Source organism: Poromitra crassiceps (assembly GCF_964638095.1).
Source record: "Poromitra crassiceps genome assembly, chromosome: 1".
Taxonomy (NCBI): Eukaryota; Metazoa; Chordata; class Actinopteri; order Beryciformes; family Melamphaidae; genus Poromitra; species Poromitra crassiceps.
This window is the reverse complement of record NC_139623.1, coordinates 883,668-901,167: the sequence shown is the minus strand read 5'-3', so window position 1 is coordinate 901,167 and position 17,500 is coordinate 883,668. Positions and strand designations below refer to the sequence as shown.

The following is a 17,500-nucleotide window of genomic DNA, read 5'->3' as shown; positions in this document are numbered from 1 at the left end:
GGACGGTAGCTTCCCTTCTGTCACCCCAGCCAGTGACAGGACGGTAGCTTCCCTTCTGTCACCCCAGCCAGTGACAGGACGGTAGCTTCCCTTCTGTCACCCCAGCCAGTGACAGGATGGTAGCTTCCCTTCTGTCGCCCCAGCCAGCGACAGGACGGTAGCTTCCCTTCTGTCACCCCAGCCAGTGACAGGACAGTAGCTTCCCTTCTGTCGCCCCGGCCAGCGACAGGACGGTAGCTTCCCTTCTGTCACCCCAGCCAGTGACAGGACAGTAGCTTCCCTTCTGTCACCCCAGCCAGCGACAGGATGGTAGCTTCCCTTCTGTCACCCCAGCCAGCGACAGGACGGTAGCTTCCCTTCTGTCACCCCAGCCAGTGACAGGATGGTAGCTTCCCTTCTGTCGCCCCAGCCAGCGACAGGACGGTAGCTTCCCTTCTGTCACCCCAGCCAGTGACAGGACAGTAGCTTCCCTTCTGTCACCCCAGCCAGCGACAGGATGGTAGCTTCCCTTCTGTCACCCCAGCCAGCGACAGGACGGTAGCTTCCCTTCTGTCACCCCAGCCAGTGACAGGATGGTAGCTTCCCTTCTGTCGCCCCAGCCAGCGACAGGACGGTAGCTGGCATGTTGACAATGAGCTTTCACTGAATATTTATGAATTTTATGGGTGGAGGGAAGATGAAAATGCCCATCAAGCCATACCTCAATTGTGGAGAATAGTGGAGAAAGTTGCACCTATTTCACTCATATTATTTCACAGTTTGAAGACAAAACTCGCCCATTTTAAAAGCAGAGCTACTAGCCAACGGCTTCCCTCGCAGATTGACTCTCACAGCCAGACGCTTTCTCTCTGATGTCGCCTCTCGTCAGTCACACCACACTGTCTTCTCCTGCAGTGGAATAAGCAGGTTCACAGGTCAGAGCGTTCAAGGTTACTGACACCAAACACGTGTGTGTTTACCCATATTCCCGTCTGCAGGTCAAGGGTCAGCGAGGTAAAAGTCAAAGTAAAGCTTAGGGGTGACGTTGAAGCAGGTAATCAGCCTAGGCTCTGGTGTGTGTGTGTGTGTGTGTGTGTGTGTGTGTGTGTGTGTGTGTGTGTGTGTGTGTGTGTGTGTGTACATCCCACTAGAGTGTGAGCTGACAGCGGCCTGTCTGAACACAGATTGGCCAATAGGGTGCTCCTCTGCGAACAAACACCCAGAACAGAACAGAGGACACGTTTGACACGCTGCTGCTGCTCTCATCATCCAGGAATGTTTGAATAGAGAGGATGGATGAATATTTTCCCAATTATCCAGTTGTTCAAAGTTCAAGCAGAGTTGTCAGAGGCAGTGGTGGTAGCCTACATGTCAAAAGAGGAGTATGACTTGACTGTGATTATCCGCCTGCACACAGCTTCCTTTCATAGCAGGACTGATCCAGAAATGTCTTCTTGCCAGAAAAGAATTGACAGTAATGTATTATACTGTCCCGTCAATCATGAGTATGGCAGCTGGCCAAGAGGTTAGAGAAGCAGGCTTGTGACTGAATGGTCACTGGGTTGAATCCTAGAACTGACTGGGAAAACATAGGGTAGGGCAAATTAATGAATGTCAACTTTCCCTGGATTAAAAAAAAAATCTTTTCACTTGTCAATAAACATTGAATAAAGAGGTTGATGGTGGTCTATGTGTGTCTGCAGGGCATGGCCTTCTCCCTGGAGGAGCGTCTCCAGCTCGGGATCCATGGGCTGCTGCCTCCCTGCTTCATCAGCCAGGACGTCCAGCTGCTCAGGGTGCTCAGGAACTACGACCTGAAGAGAGACGACCTGGACAGGTGAGACTAACACACACAAGTATGTGTGGGTGCGCGTACAGTACACATACACACCAGTGTTGTAGTCAAGTCACTATATCTTGAGTCTTGAGTCTCAAGTCCCCAGTCACCAAATAAAAGTCCCCAGGTCACCAAAGAAGAGTCCGAGTCAAGTCCCCACTAGTCGAGTCCGAGTACGGAATTACTGAACATGAGCGTGAATCCACATGTGGCCTTGCATGAAATTGAATAATAGCTATCAATATCTTATCCGCAATTATTATGGCCTATTACAAAACACTAACAATATGAAAAAACTGTTTTCATCAATTAACAAGTCCGAGTCCTCTCCACCTTCCCAGTCTGAATGCATGAATGCTCAAGTCCAAGTCCAAGTCCGAGTCATCAGTGCTCAAGTCCAAGTTGAGTCACAAGTCCCAAAAATGAGTCCAGGACTTGGACTTTAGTCAAGTACTACAACACTGACACACACACACACACACACACACACACACACACACACACACACACACACCCACACACACACACACACACACACACACACACACACCGCCTTCTTATTGTACTATAATTATTGTATCAACCCCTTATTGCACGGCCAAGTCAGCAGTCCACGCAGAGTTGATTTTGGATGGAGGAACTGTGAATACTGAATAGCCAGGGGGATCCCCCGTGCCTCTACACAGGCCAGGCAGATCCCCCGTGCCTCTACGCAGGCCAGGCAGATCCCCCGTGCCTCTACGCAGGCCAGGAGGATCCCCCGTGCCTCTACGCAGGCCAGGCGGATCCCCCGTGCCTCTACGCAGGCCAGGCGGATCCCCCGTGCCTCTACACAGGCCAGGCGGATCCCCCGTGCCTCTACACAGGCCAGGCGGATCCCCCGTGCCTCTACGCAGGCCAGGCGGCGGATCCCCCGTGCCTCTACGCAGGCCAGGCGGATCCCCCGTGCCTCTACGCAGGCCAGGAGGATCCCCCGTGCCTCTACGCAGGCCAGGTGGATCCCCCGTGCCTCTACGCAGGCCAGGCGGATCCCCCGTGCCTCTACGCAGGCCAGGCGGATCCCCCGTGCCTCTACACAGGCCAGGCGGATCCCCCGTGCCTCTACGCAGGCCAGGCGGATCCCCCGTGCCTCTACGCAGGCCAGGCAGATCCCCCGTGCCTCTACACAGGCCAGGCGGATCCCCCGTGCCTCTACACAGGCCAGGCGGATCCCCCGTGCCTCTACGCAGGCCAGGTGGATCCCCCGTGCCTCTACGCAGGCCAGGCGGATCCCCCGTGCCTCTATGCAGGCCAGGCGGATCCCCCGTGCCTCTACGCAGGCCAGGCGGATCCCCCGTGCCTCTACGCAGGCCAGGTGGATCCCCCGTGCCTCTACGCAGGCCAGGCTGATCCCCCGTGCCTCTACTCAGGCCAGGCGGATCCCCCGTGCCTCTACGCAGGCCAGGCGGATCCCCCGTGCCTCTACTCAGGCCAGGCGGATCCCCCGTGCCTCTACTCAGGCCAGGTGGATCCCCCGTGCCTCTACTCAGGCCAGACTGATCCCCCGTGCCTCTACGCAGGCCAGGCGGATCCCCCGTGCCTCTACGCAGGCCAGGCGGATCCCCCGTGCCTCTACGCAGGCCAGGCGGATCCCCCGTGCCTCTACGCAGGCCAGGCGGATCCCCCGTGCCTCTACTCAGGCCAGGTGGATCCCCCGTGCCTCTACTCAGGCCAGGTGGATCCCCCGTGCCTCTACGCAGGCCAGGCGGATCCCCGTGCCTCTACACAGGCCAGGTGGATCCCCCGTGCCTCTACGCAGGCCAGGTGGATCCCCCGTGCCTCTACGCAGGCCAGGCGGATCCCCCGTGCCTCTACACATTGTACATCTGGAAGCCCTCAAAAGTGCTGGGGAGATTAGCCGTCGCTCTGCTGAGATCTACATTCATCTCCTCACACCAGATTGTTTACTGAACAAATCTCCACTCTGTTTCTCCTTTCTTTTGTTCCCTCCCGTTTCTCTGTCTCCTCCCTGTTCTCCTGAAGGTTTTTACAACCTCCCCAGGGACCAAATGAAAACTTCAACTTCATTTTGCAGCACGCCTCATTAGACGCATAGGAGTTGTAGTAGTTGTTAGCATTATGTAATACTGTAACTGTGGCACATGCTATCATTTTAGTCTGGGCTCTTTGATCACCAACTCCTTCATAGATACCACATGCCTGTATCGGCTCGAACTGAAGTCCCCTTTACTGTTGTGAATTATAGGTTGAGTGCTACATATTATTCATCTGTGAAATTCCCTCTCATCCCAACTGCAATCCCTCAGTCCACCATCCCATCAGCTGTCACTTGTAAAGTCGAGGATGGGTGAGTTGAGTTGATTTTTCGTGGTGAGACCGGATTTGAGCACAACACGCCCTATATAGCTGCCTAATAGGCACCTAATTTTCCATTGGAGTGACGCATAGCAACATGACAGGATCAACATCTAAAACAGTCATAATGTCATAACGTAATTCCCATGCCCTATCAATGTCACTGACAATCTGTCTCTGGGTCTAGAGTGCCTTCCAGCTATGGGCTTTGGTCCAGTGGATTAAGGACTGCTATTTGCCTGCCATTGCTCAGGCTTGCTATGTTTACATACAGTCTGTTCCCCAAGTCCTCTGAATCCTTCTTTGGTATTTACTGTGAGACGCTGTCACTTATTTTCAATGACCATAACTCAAAACTCTCACTACACATGCCATTCCATTCAGATCCAATCAGCAGCTATCTAGGCTCTCAATGTGCCCTTTCACAAGCATTCATCATTATCTTTGAATGATTTTGGGATCTTAAGGCAAACGGAGCAACACTGCATCCAAGTCGTATGCTTCTGATCTGAAATTACGGAGTGAATGAAGTACCTACTTTGATGTTGTCTACAGAGGAAATGGATGTTCAACGAGTCTGCCAACTAAAATGTTACAGTATATAATGTGGTACAAATAAAGGGAAACCTCAGATCCAACGAGATTGTTACAGAACTGGACTGCTGGTGCGGAAAGAGTCGCGGGAAAGAGCAGAGCAGCTTGAACACTCAGGCTAATAGATTAAGATAGAGATAGATTATGTACTGGCTGCCTCGGCTGGTTGTCTATAAAGGAAATACTGAACTCAGTAAATCAACATTGAACCTGCTTCATAAACCTGTCTGTACTGTAAATGTTCACATTCTCCTGGGTGTGGCAAGCGCACATACCTTCTTAGGTTATCAACATAATGAAGCTATAGCTATAAGCTATTACCTTCTTAACTGTATAACTGCATCAAATAAGGCAACTGAAAGGGTTGACTTTCAAAAAAATAACACACATGCAGAGGTGACAGAAACAAAAAAAATCTGTCGTATTAAAAAAATAATGATTTGATGTGATGCCGGGATTTAATCATAGCTATGTAGCTATATGGTGGATGACTCAATGAGCAATTACCGGTACTTGTCATTGATGAGTGAAGTCAGCAAAATGTTGCAACAAACTGATTTGGATGGTGAGAGAGTGGGGTAGATTGAATAAATACTCTAGTCTCAGCTTAAGCCAGTTGTTAACATAGCCCCAACTTCTGTTTCTGAAATGTCTTTCTTTCCATTCCCCTCCACTGAAAGGCAAATGAAAGATTTGGTGATTATGCTCCTTGCCTCTTTTTGTCCCTATTGTTTTTGAGGAACTGCACCGTACAGTACATGCCACAGATAAGAAGGCTTGCGTACAGTATAGTGAAGATTACCTGGAGCTGCAGTATGTGACAAATGTGACAAAATCATAAAGATTTCAGAGAGACAAACATCTGATTTATTAGTTTAATCAGAGCAGCACAAACAATAAGTACCATGTCCTGTTATTGGAATAGAGCTGTGGTGTTGCCTCTCCATTTTTCCTGTAATAAAATTCTGTTTTTTAAGCACTGAACCGAACCAACCAGCTAACAAATGAATCACAAGCTTATAACAGATTCAGAAAACACATGTACTGTGTGCTGTGTACAGTATATTAAATAATTTATATGAAAACCCAAAAGAAGCATACAACATATACAAATATCTGTTTATTTTTAGGGACATTTGGGGGGAAATGAACTGCTGTGCTGGACTACTACTACTTGGCTGATGGCTTCTGTAGGAGCAGATGTATGTAATCAGTTCATCATCTGATAGCTCATGGTTGGTCTACCCTACACTGTTTAAGTGTTACGGCTAATAATCAAATTCCCTATGGGACAAATGCATGGCAAATTTATTTCCAGAACCTGACATTTCAGCTCTACGCCATGAAGCACATAGAGGCCCCCGATGACATATTGCATGTGGCAGAAACGGATTTGGTTCTGCAATATGAAAATAGTTATTTTCACAAGAGACTATCACCATCCAATATAGTGCAGCTGCTGTGGCCTAACCTACAGGAGAAAGACTCTCACCGTCCCATATAGTCATGTAGGAGCTTTCCTCATGGGTTTTCTCTTGGGAAATAACTTGTAGCGTTTGCGGGACACTACCGCACTACTTGGTCTATAAATAGCTTCGCTACTGAAAACGCTAATTGATTAAAAACGAGCGATGCTACCACCAAGCTACTGAGAAATGTAGTTAAGGTAAATAGCTTCGCTACTTGTAGCAAGCTACTGCCCAACACTGGGAGAAAGGGCGGGCAGCTGCTGTGGCCTAACCTAAGGAGAAAGCGCGGCCATGTGCAGCTGCTGTGGCCTGACCTACAGGAGAAGGGGCGGGCCATGTGCAGCTGCTGTGGCCTAACCTAATGAGAAAGGGTGGGCAATGTGCAGCTGCTGTGGCCTAACCTACAGGAGAATGGGCGGGCCATGTGCAGCTGCTGTGGCCTAACCTACAGGAGAATGGGCGGGCCATGTGCAGCTGCTGTGGCCTAACCTGAGGAGAAAGGGCGGGCCATGTGCAGCTGCTGTGGCCTGACCTACAGGAGAATGGGCGGGCCATGTGCAGCTGCTGTGGCCTAACCTACAGGAGAATGGGCGGGCCATGTGCAGCTGCTGTGGCCTAACCTGAGGAGAAAGGGCGGGCCATGTGCAGCTGCTGTGGCCTAACCTACAGGAGAAAGGGCGGGCCATGTGCAGCTGCTGTGGCCTAACCTACAGGAGAAAGGGTGGGCCATGTGCAGCTGCTGTGGCCTAACCTGAGGAGAAAGGGCGGGCCATGTGCAGCTGCTGTGGCCTAACCTAAGGAGAAAGGGCGGGCCATGTGCAGCTGCTGTGGCCTAACCTAAGGAGAAAGGGCGGCCATGTGCAGCTGCTGTGGCCTAACCTAAGGAGAAAGGGTGGGCCATGTGCAGCTGCTGTGGCCTAACCTACAGGAGAAAGGGTGGGCCATGTGCAGCTGCTGTGGCCTAACCTACAGGAGAAAGGGCGGGCCATGTGCAGCTGCTGTGCCTAACCTACAGGAGAAAGGGCGGGCCATGTGCAGCTGCTGTGGCCTAACCTACAGGAGAAAGGGCGGGCCATGTGCAGCTGCTGTGGCCTAACCTGAGGAGAAAGGGCGGGCCATGTGCAGCTGCTGTGGCCTAACCTACAGGAAAAAGGGTGGGCCATGTGCAGCTGCTGTGGCCTAACCTAATGAGAAAGGGCGGCCATGTGCAGCTGCTGTGGCCTAACCTACAGGAGAAAGGGCGGGCCATGTGCAGCTGCTGTGGCCTAACCTAATGAGAAAGGGCGGGCCATGTGCAGCTGCTGTGGCCTAACCTGAGGAGAAAGGGCGGGCCATGTGCAGCTGCTGTGGCCTAACCTACAGGAGAAAGGGCGGGCCATGTGCAGCTGCTGTGGCCTAACCTGAGGAGAAAGGGCGGGCCATGTGCAGCTGCTGTGGCCTAACCTAATGAGAAAGGGTGGGCCATGTGCAGCTGCTGTGGCCTAACCTACAGGAGAAAGGGTGGGCCATGTGCAGCTGCTGTGGCCTAACCTAATGAGAAAGGGCGGGCCATGTGCAGCTGCTGTGGCCTAACCTAAGGAGAAAGGGCGGGCCATGTGCAGCTGCTGTGGCCTAACCTAATGAGAAAGGGCGGCCATGTGCAGCTGCTGTGGCCTAACCTACAGGAGAAAGGGTGGGCCATGTGCAGCTGCTGTGGCCTAACCTAATCAGAAAGGGCGGGCCATGTGCAGCTGCTGTGGCCTAACCTAATGAGAAAGGGTGGGCCATGTGCAGCTGCTGTGGCCTAACCTACAGGAGAAAGGGTGGGCCATGTGCAGCTGCTGTGGCCTAACCTAATGAGAAAGGGCGGGCCATGTGCAGCTGCTGTGGCCTAACCTAAGAAGAAAGGGCGGGCCATGTGCAGCTGCTGTGGCCTAACCTAATGAGAAAGGGCGGCCATGTGCAGCTGCTGTGGCCTAACCTAATGAGAAAGGGCGGCCATGTGCAGCTGCTGTGGCCTAACCTACAGGAGAAAGGGTGGGCCATGTGCAGCTGCTGTGGCCTAACCTAATGAGAAAGGGCGGCCATGTGCAGCTGCTGTGGCCTAACCTACAGGAGAAAGGGCAGGCCATGTGCAGCTGCTGTGGCCTAACCTAATGAGAAAGGGCGGCCATGTGCAGCTGCTGTGGCCTAACCTACAGGAGAAAGGGTGGGCCATGTGCAGCTGCTGTGGCCTAACCTAATGAGAAAGGCGGCCATGTGCAGCTGCTGTGGCCTAACCTACAGGAGAAAGGGCGGGCCATGTGCAGCTGCTGTTGCCTAACCTAAGGAGAAAGGGCGGGCCATGTGCAGCTGCTGTGGCCTAACCTAAGGAGAAAGGGCGGGCCATGTGCAGCTGCTGTGGCCTAACCTAAGGAGAAAGGGTGGGCCATGTGCAGCTGCTGTGGCCTAACCTACAGGAGAAAGGGCGGGCCATGTGCAGCTGCTGTGGCCTAACCTACAGGAGAAAGGGCGGGCCATGTGCAGCTGCTGTGGCCTAACCTAATGAGAAAGGGCGGGCCATGTGCAGCTGCTGTGGCCTAACCTGAGGACAAAGGGCGGGCCATGTGCAGCTGCTGTGGCCTAACCTACAGGAGAAAGGGCGGGCCATGTGCAGCTGCTGTGGCCTAACCTACAGGAGAAAGGGCGGGCCATGTGCAGCTGCTGTGGCCTAACCTGAGGAGAATGGGCGGGCCATGTGCAGCTGCTGTGGCCTAACCTGAGGAGAATGGGCGGGCCATGTGCAGCTGCTGTGGCCTAACCTACAGGAGAAAGGGCGGGCCATGTGCAGCTGCTGTGGCCTAACCTACAGGAGAATGGGCGGGCCATGTGCAGCTGCTGTGGCCTAACCTGAGGAGAAAGGGCGGGCCATGTGCAGCTGCTGTGGCCTAACCTGAGGAGAAAGGGCGGCCATGTGCAGCTGCTGTGGCCTAACCTGAGGAGAAAGGGCGGGCCATGTGCAGCTGCTGTGGCCTAACCTGAGGAGAAAGGGCGGGCCATGTGCAGCTGCTGTGGCCTAACCTACAGGAGAAAGGGTGGGCCATGTGCAGCTGCTGTGGCCTAACCTGAGGAGAAAGGGCGGGCCATGTGCAGCTGCTGTGGCCTAACCTGAGGAGAAAGGGCGGGCCATGTGCAGCTGCTGTGGCCTAACCTACAGGAGAAAGGGTGGGCCATGTGCAGCTGCTGTGGCCTAACCTGAGGAGAAAGGGCGGGCATGCTTTTCATCCCTTCAACAAGAGGCACCTTGTGCACTTGGCTTTATGGAAAGTTCTCTGATTAGGAGTAGAGCCCTCTCTGGCTCGCTCTCTGGCGTGCTTCGCTTAATTCGGGTCATATGCAAACCTTCAGTTCCCGTTCAGTGTACGATCAGAACAAAGAGCTTGTGTTGGCTATCTGAGGGGCAGATTTGTATTCTGTGTATTTTTCTAATGTCTGGAATATAAACAAAAGTATCTGTACAACGTGTAATTATTGTACAACACAAAGCTGAAATGAAATGAGACAGTGTAGCGTGCTCTTTCCTTCTCTTGCCTTCTTTCTTTTCTGACATACTTTCCCTCAAAGCATTCCCTCGCTGCCCCTCCAATCTGTCTGGGGCTTCTCACCCACACGCACACACACACACACACACACACACATACACACACGTGCGCGCACAACGCACACACACCCACACACATGCACGCACGTGCGCGCACACACACGCAAGCACACACACCCACACCCACACCACACACACACACACACACACACACACACACACACACACACACACACACACACACACACACACACACACCATTTGACACCTTAGTTACATAAATTCCTCCCTATAGTTCACCAGGTAGGGGTCTACAAGATGTTAAAGATTAACATGTGCTGTTTTCCTCCTCCCGGTCTTTAGATATGTGTTTTTGATGGGACTGCAGGACCGCAATGAGAAGCTGTTCTACAGGGTGCTAACGTCAGACATCGAGAGGTTTATGCCCATCATTTACACCCCCATTGTGGGCCTGGCCTGCCAGCAATATGGCCTGGCATATAGGAGACCAAGGTGAGACACGCACGCATGCACAAACACACACACACACACACACACACACACACACACACACACACACACACACACACACACACACAAACAGACTTCACTTCACTTTCCCCCCCCAACCTTGATCTGATTTTTAGGGGAATTCTGGTACTTTTCAGGTGCAATTTTTATTGAACTATGAATAAATAAATCTGCATTGCATAAATACTCACTTTGTACCGCTTAGATTTGTTTATAACTTATTCCTTACTACTGGAAACTGGCGACAGGCCTTCCAGATGGAGCCTTTTTCTCCTGTCAGTCCATCTTACACCCTCCATTGTTGATTGCTTGTTTCTTTCTTGTTGAGGCAGTGGTTTATGTGGTGACCTCTGACCTGTGGTGCCAAGATCTTTACTGTTTCAAGCTGTGTACTCACTCGTTTTCTGATCAAAAATTTAAACATTTTCACACCCAGAGAAATAATTCTGTGGCCATATGATCCCATGAATCACCTATAGGTTGAGGCGATGCCTCGTCATAAACGCTGGGTTAGCTGGCTGGGGGCGTGGTCAGGGTGGGGTAAATCCCCTGTTCTCTCCATTCAGCATAGTTAGCATTTAGCTGCTAGCCCAGCCCAGGCAGACATGGATCGGGGATTTAACTCCCGCAGTAAACGCACATCTGAACAGATGTCTATGTACCTGTTGAATCTCCAATCCTGTAGCGTAGGGTCGCAGCACCGTCCTTTGGTGAGTCAGCCCATTGAGATATATGGGCGGTTTTACCCCCACTCGCGTGCCAGCTGTACACTTTAATGGGCCCTATTCTCCCACAGGCCTTCGGTGCTAAAACGGGCCTTAAACACAAAAAAACGTGCCTTGCGCCTGCCTCGGGAAGATATCAATATGGCTTTACGCTGCCAAATGCGCTTTAGGCCGAATGGGTGTGGCGCAGTCCCAGAATGGGCGAGAATGGGCGTGTCGGCCTTAAATATCGGCCTAATGATATCTTCCCACCTGGCGTAAATTTAGGCTTAGCGCTTTTGAAAACCAGGCCTATTCAGTGCGCCAGTTGCGCGGAGCGCTCCCCTCTGACACCCTTCTCTGTGTCACTCTCTCCCTCTCTCCTCAGTCTGACAGGCACAATACGACTGTCTCTCTCTGACTCCCTCGCTCAGACAGACACAACACACGTCCCATAGGAAAAAGCAGTTGTAAGTTCACTGCCTGTGAATGTCCCAGCATGCAATGGGCTTCTCCATTTCGCTACTAAATAGCAACCAAATGAGGCGAAAACCTATATAAAGGTCGATTTAAATAATGTTTAATGGTAACACAACCTGCAATTGTAGAACATTTCAATATTGGACCAAATAAAACATCGAAATGAAAACACCACCCTATGTGAAACCTATATGTCATCCTGGGCCTATTCATAGCTTTCAAGGGGCGTTACGTAAGTACAAGGAACGCCCATTCTGGCGGTCAAAACTCAAAACAACAATGGCGCTGAACACTGACCAGACGCAGCTCCAGCAAAAAGCGGTCTTTTTTCCACCAGTTTCCAGTCAGGAATATTTAGACCATCTATCAAGCGTTGAAAAAGAACGATATCTAAACAAACTGCACGTTTTGGGCACTTCAAACAAACCGAACTATCGTTAACGTTACTGTCCAACACATGGCAGTTCGGAGAAATTGTTTCACAACAAACTGCGTGCGGAGTGCGGACTCGTTTTTATAATGTTGTGGAGAGAGAGCACAGCCCTCGTCGCGTGTGAAGAGAGAGGGAGAACGGGTGAGACAGAAGCAAACTATTTTTTGCAGATCTCAAAAGCAGGTAAACCACTGTGGGATTAGTGAGACTATTGCTAAAAGAGAAGATACTGTAGTGATGCCTGTGCTGTCGTCCGCTCAAACAGTACTTAGCAGTACTGTTTGACCGCCAGGTGGGCGTTCCCGGCAGCACGTAACGCCCCTTGAAAGCTATGAATATATGTCCCTTGTCGATTTAACGTGATTTAGATAAGTAACAGCGTAACGCGCTTCTGTCATGTCCTACTGTGATGTCCGCTCCAATAAATTGGCTCTACTTCACATTATAGTTTTACAATAAAAACACATTTATGCAATGACTTTACATAATGTAGGCTATATTTATGTGCATATCCTACCATCCTAGCAGGGGAGAGAAAACAATATCTTTCTGGACAAACTTTCACCAATCTATTAATCTCATCATATAGGGATAGGCTATATTTTTCTAGCTGATGCCTTTAGAACATTCTTTTCACTTTGATCTTGCTATAGTGTAGCGTATTTACATGCTTCCAGTATTTAAACTGCAGTTAGATTGGTTTGAGAAGCATAATAATATGGAATAATAGCCTATATATGGAGACAGACAGACTGGATGAAGGGAGGGGGGGGGCAGAGCGCTTGGCTTTGTCTGGTTTTGCTGGACCACTGGAATTGGAGCTTAAAAGGCAAGCGTGCGATTCGTTTATTGCACTTATCCAATGAGCATGACGGTGCATAATCTTATGCTTAAAAGGCATGGTTGTAATGCTTTAGGCTGCGTGTAGCGCCAACACCAAGATATCAAGTGCGCTGGTCCACGCCCACTGCGCCAGGCGCTCGGCCTAGAAACTACGCCGATGCAAAGATAGGGGCCTTTGTGTCTTCATCAGAGGCATGACTCTGATGAAGACACACTTGTCGAAACGTTAGTCAATAAAGAAACCTCTATACACTTGATCCGTGTGTCTCCCTTTGGATATCATCTGAAGCCTCAGCAATCCATTTACCATCACTGTGGGCGAGGTACCTCACTGTAGCCTCAATCTCATTTGGAGTCTGGACTTGTGAGACTAGTCACAGCCTGCCTCATGCTAATTTTTTTTTTTTTTCAATATTTTATTTTTCAATTTTCAGAACAAAAGTGAAACAAACTCAGATACACACACAAAAAACTAAAACTAAAACTAAAAAACAAACAACACATACCGACATTACAACACAGTGCTACCAGACGTGTAAGGTGCTTAGGTGCTTGTAAATAAAATAATAATAATAATAAATTAAGGAGTCCATTAACTCATTGGCTGCCAGCCATTTCTGGAAAACGGACGCTCCCAGTGCCAGCCCTTTCAGAGCGTTTTCAGTGATTTCTCAAGACCCACAGAATATTGTGTGATATTACTATGTAAACACCGAACACGCCCAAAAACGATGAGACTCTCTTGTATCATCAGAAGAAAAAAGTTTATTTGTATCATTTTCCGTTCTTTAGTTATCAGCAGTATTAGATAGGTTGGTTTCACCAGAAACAGACGTTTCAAACTAGAACTGGAGATAATGAGACTTTTGTGAAATGAAGCATTTCAAGCACATCACTGAGTCTGAAGCTAATATTTTATGATGTAGTGACACCTCAAATATCTGAACAGTAATTTCCTTCAATAAAACAGCAAAAACAAAGGAATTTTGATGGCAAAAAAATATTTTTTAGCTGCAACCAGCAGCGCTGGCCCCTGCGTGCGCAGACCCTACACCTTCTTGCTGGTCTTGATTTACTGCTGGTGGGCATCAGGTATTCCAGCTTGTGTTTGCCAATCTGTCCATCGAGCCTGCTGTCTGGGTCGGTGTTGTATGGTGCCCTGCGTGCCCCACCCCCCTCAACTGCAAACTCCTCCTCCGTGGGAGTGTCTCTGGTGGCTCTGCTCGAATCTCTGCTACCTGCGTCAGGCGACGAATCTCTGCATGCTGGAGCTGGGATAAACTCATCCCCACACTAACACACAGCCTGCATCCCGGAGCTGGGAGAAACTCATCCCCACACTAACACACAGCCTGCATGGTGGAGCTGGGAGAAACTCACCCCCGCGCGCTGCACCCAGCGTCTATTTTCACAGCGCTCCGCCGTTTTTGTGCACCGGCTCCCAGCACTCTGAGAATAATTTAACTTTTCAGAAAGACGCTGGTGTCGGGTGCTCCTTTTCTGGCAACTAATCATATGGACAAACTATCGCAACAGAGACAGAAAGGCTCAATTGTGGGAGCAGAGCAGAGCAGCAGCTGTGAACAGCAGGCTGCTGTTCACAGCTAACGTTATAGCTCCAGCATGCATCGGTTTCCGTTTCCCCACGGCTTCTTTTACTCTTTTTTCTCATCTTTCTCTAATCCGGAGAGCACTGTCGCCACCTAATGGGTCCGTAAAATAGCTTATACACCTTCAAAATCCCCCATATTTTTACAGGAGATGCATCAGGCTTTGATCCACGTCCCACCGTCAAAAAACGCAATTGACTTACGTTACTATTGAATTGACATCTTTAGACGTCAATGGCACTCAATGAGTTAAAGTAGCTGGACGAGTCACTCATTTCTAACCTCGTCAAAGTAGGCCAGGAACGGGTCCCAAATAGTCGAGAACTTCCGAAGTGAGTTCGACCGAAACCATGTCCGTCAGCCACAACTGAAAAGATGGTGGAGAGTGGGACTTCCACTCCTTTAGAATGAGTCTCTTGGCGACAGTCATCCCCTGCGTCAGATATTGCTGCACAACCGTAGAGAAGATTCAGAACAGCCGAAGATGGCAAGTTCCGCCTCCGGCTGAAGGGCTATTCCATAGGCCTTAGAGTACCAGTCAAATATTTTGGCCCAGAATCCGGATAGTGAAGAACAAAACCAAAAAGTGTGTGACAGTGTGCCCTCTAACACCTGACACCTAAGGGTAGATCCTGTGCAATCTAGACTTGGAATAGTGAAGTCGATGAGTGACTTTAAATTGAATCAGCTGGTGTCTGCTGTTAATTGAGAAAAGTTGGACCACAGAAAGACTCCTGTCCCAAATAATTTCAGACAACTCAACACCAAGTTCCTCCTGCCATGCCTCTCTAATCCTCTCAGTGGAGGCCCTGATACAATCATCAAACAGGTACACAAATCTAGAAATAATATGCTTGGAGTGAGGGGGGCTCAGCAAAACATAAAAAAAAGCATGTTCATTTGGGAGAACTTCAAAACCACAAATCTTGGATTGAACATAATGTCTAACTTGTAGGTGAACCAATGCGTGTTGGGCAACTCAAATTTCCCCTTCAGAAGTTCAAAGGGTGCGAAATGACCATCTATGTATAGGTCTCTGATGGAGACCAGCCCCTTTTCACTCCAGACATCCCTCATGCTCATTTTTGATTTGGCTTTATTGTGTTTGTGTTTCCTTCACTTTCTTTTGTTCAACAGGGTCTTCACTTACTGCAGCAGCAGTGCAGGAAGATCTGTATTACCAAATAAGCTACCTGATCAAAAGTATGCAGACACCTATTCTAATTAGTGGATAGGCTTATTCCAGTCACACCCATTGCTGACAGGTGTATAAAATCATGCACAATCTCCATGGACAGCCATTGTCATAGAATTGGCCATACTGAAGTGACTTTCAACGTGGCACTGTCATAGGATTGAGCTTCATGAAGTGGCTTTCCATGGCCGAACAGCAGCAAACGAGCCTAAGCTCACCATGCACAATGCCAAGCGTTGGCTGGAGTGGTATAAAGCTCGCCGGCGCCACCACTGGACTCGGAACAATGGAAACGCGTTCTCTGGTGTGATGAATCATGCTTCACCATCTGGCAGTCCAACAGAAAGTTCTGGGTTTGGCAGATGCCAGGAGAACGCTACTTGCCCGAATGCATAGTGTCAACTGACGTTCGGTAGAAGAGGAATAATGTTCTGGTTTTTCGTGGTTCGGACTCGGCCCTTTAGTTCCAGTGTTGGGAAATCTTAACGCTACCGCATGACATTCTATCTAGATGATTGTGTGCTTCCAACTTTGTGGCAACAGTTTGGGAAGGTCCTTTCCTGTTTCTGCATGACAATGACCCATACAGTCCTGGCCTCAACCCCATCGAACACCTTTGGGATGACTTGGAATGATTTATTAATTTACCACCATGGATGCTTTTGATTACTTTTGGATGCCCAGTTCCCCTAATTACGTATATCCACGTTTTATTAAAATGCTTACCTTGGGTGCATTGAAGATAGTAGGAAACTATAGTTGTCCCAAGCACATAACAGTTACCTAACAAGGCCCCGTTTCCTCATCTCTGCAGAGCTATGTGGAAAAGATTCATAGCATGCTTGATACACAGTCTCAGAGCACAGTGGGCCAGGAGCTGCTGCCAGAGCCTCCGGGTTGGGAGTCAGGGCTGTTGGAAATGTGCATCAGGGGATCAGTTAGCACAATACAGCGGACGGAAGGACGACTGTCTCTGACAGATTTCACTTATCAGCCAGGCTGGGAAAAGGCCTGGGAATAGGACTGGGAAAAGGCCTGGGAAAAGGACTGGGAATAGGCCTGGGAATAGGCCTGGGAAAAGGACTGGGAATAGGCCTGGGAATAGGCCTGTGAAAAGGCCTGGGGAAAGGACTGGGAATAGGCCTGGGAAAAGGCCTGGGGAAAGGCCTGTGAAAAGGCCTGTGAAAAGGCCTGTGAAAAGGACTGGGAATAGGCCTGGGAAAAGGCCTGGGAAAAGGCCTGTGAAAAGGACTGGGAATAGGCCTGGGAAAAGGCCTGTGAAAAGGCCTGTGAAAAGGCCTGTGAAAAGGCCTGTGAAAAGGACTGGGAATAGGCCTGGGAAAAGGCCTGTGAAAAGGCCTGTGAAAAGGACTGGGAATAGGCCTGGGAAAAGGCCTGGGAAAAGGCCTGTGAAAAGGCCTGGGAAAAGGCCTGTGAAAAGGACTGGGAATAGGCCTGGGAAAAGGCCTGGGGAAAGGCCTGTGAAAAGGACTGGGAATAGGCCTGGGAAAAGGCCTGGGAAAAGGCCTGTGAAAAGGCCTGGGAAAAGGCCTGTGAAAAGGACTGGGAATAGGCCTGGGAAAAGGCCTGGGGAAAGGCCTGTGAAAAGGCCTGGGAAAAGGCCTGTGAAAAGTCATGTGAAAAGTCATGTGAATGAGGAAAGGCCCTTCAAAAAGGCCTGGGAAAAGGCCTGGGAAAAGGCAATGAGGCAAGAGAGAGAGACCATGATACATTCAGCCTGTGGCTGTGCTGTCTGTGTATACATCATACTTATGATCTCTTAGTGCTCTTTTGTATAATTTACTTCACGAATCTTGAAGGTTCGCCTGATCTATCTATATCTCTCTGCTGCTGGATGTATCTGTTATGTTACATTTTGTTTCTACCTGATCTAGGCTATCTACTGTATAT

General features: G+C 49.9%; 1 protein-coding gene across 1 annotated transcript in view; it reads left to right on the top strand.

The window, feature by feature from the left end:
- The window catches only part of me1 (malic enzyme 1, NADP(+)-dependent, cytosolic), a 167,971-nt gene that overhangs the window by 63,842 nt on the left and 86,629 nt on the right, over window positions 1-17,500 (top strand). Inside the window, exons 2-3 of the mRNA XM_083641731.1 lie at window positions 1,683-1,816; window positions 10,157-10,306. Of these exons, the coding sequence (XP_083497857.1) occupies window positions 1,683-1,816; window positions 10,157-10,306 (284 nt within the window). The remainder of the gene's footprint in view (window positions 1-1,682; window positions 1,817-10,156; window positions 10,307-17,500) is intronic.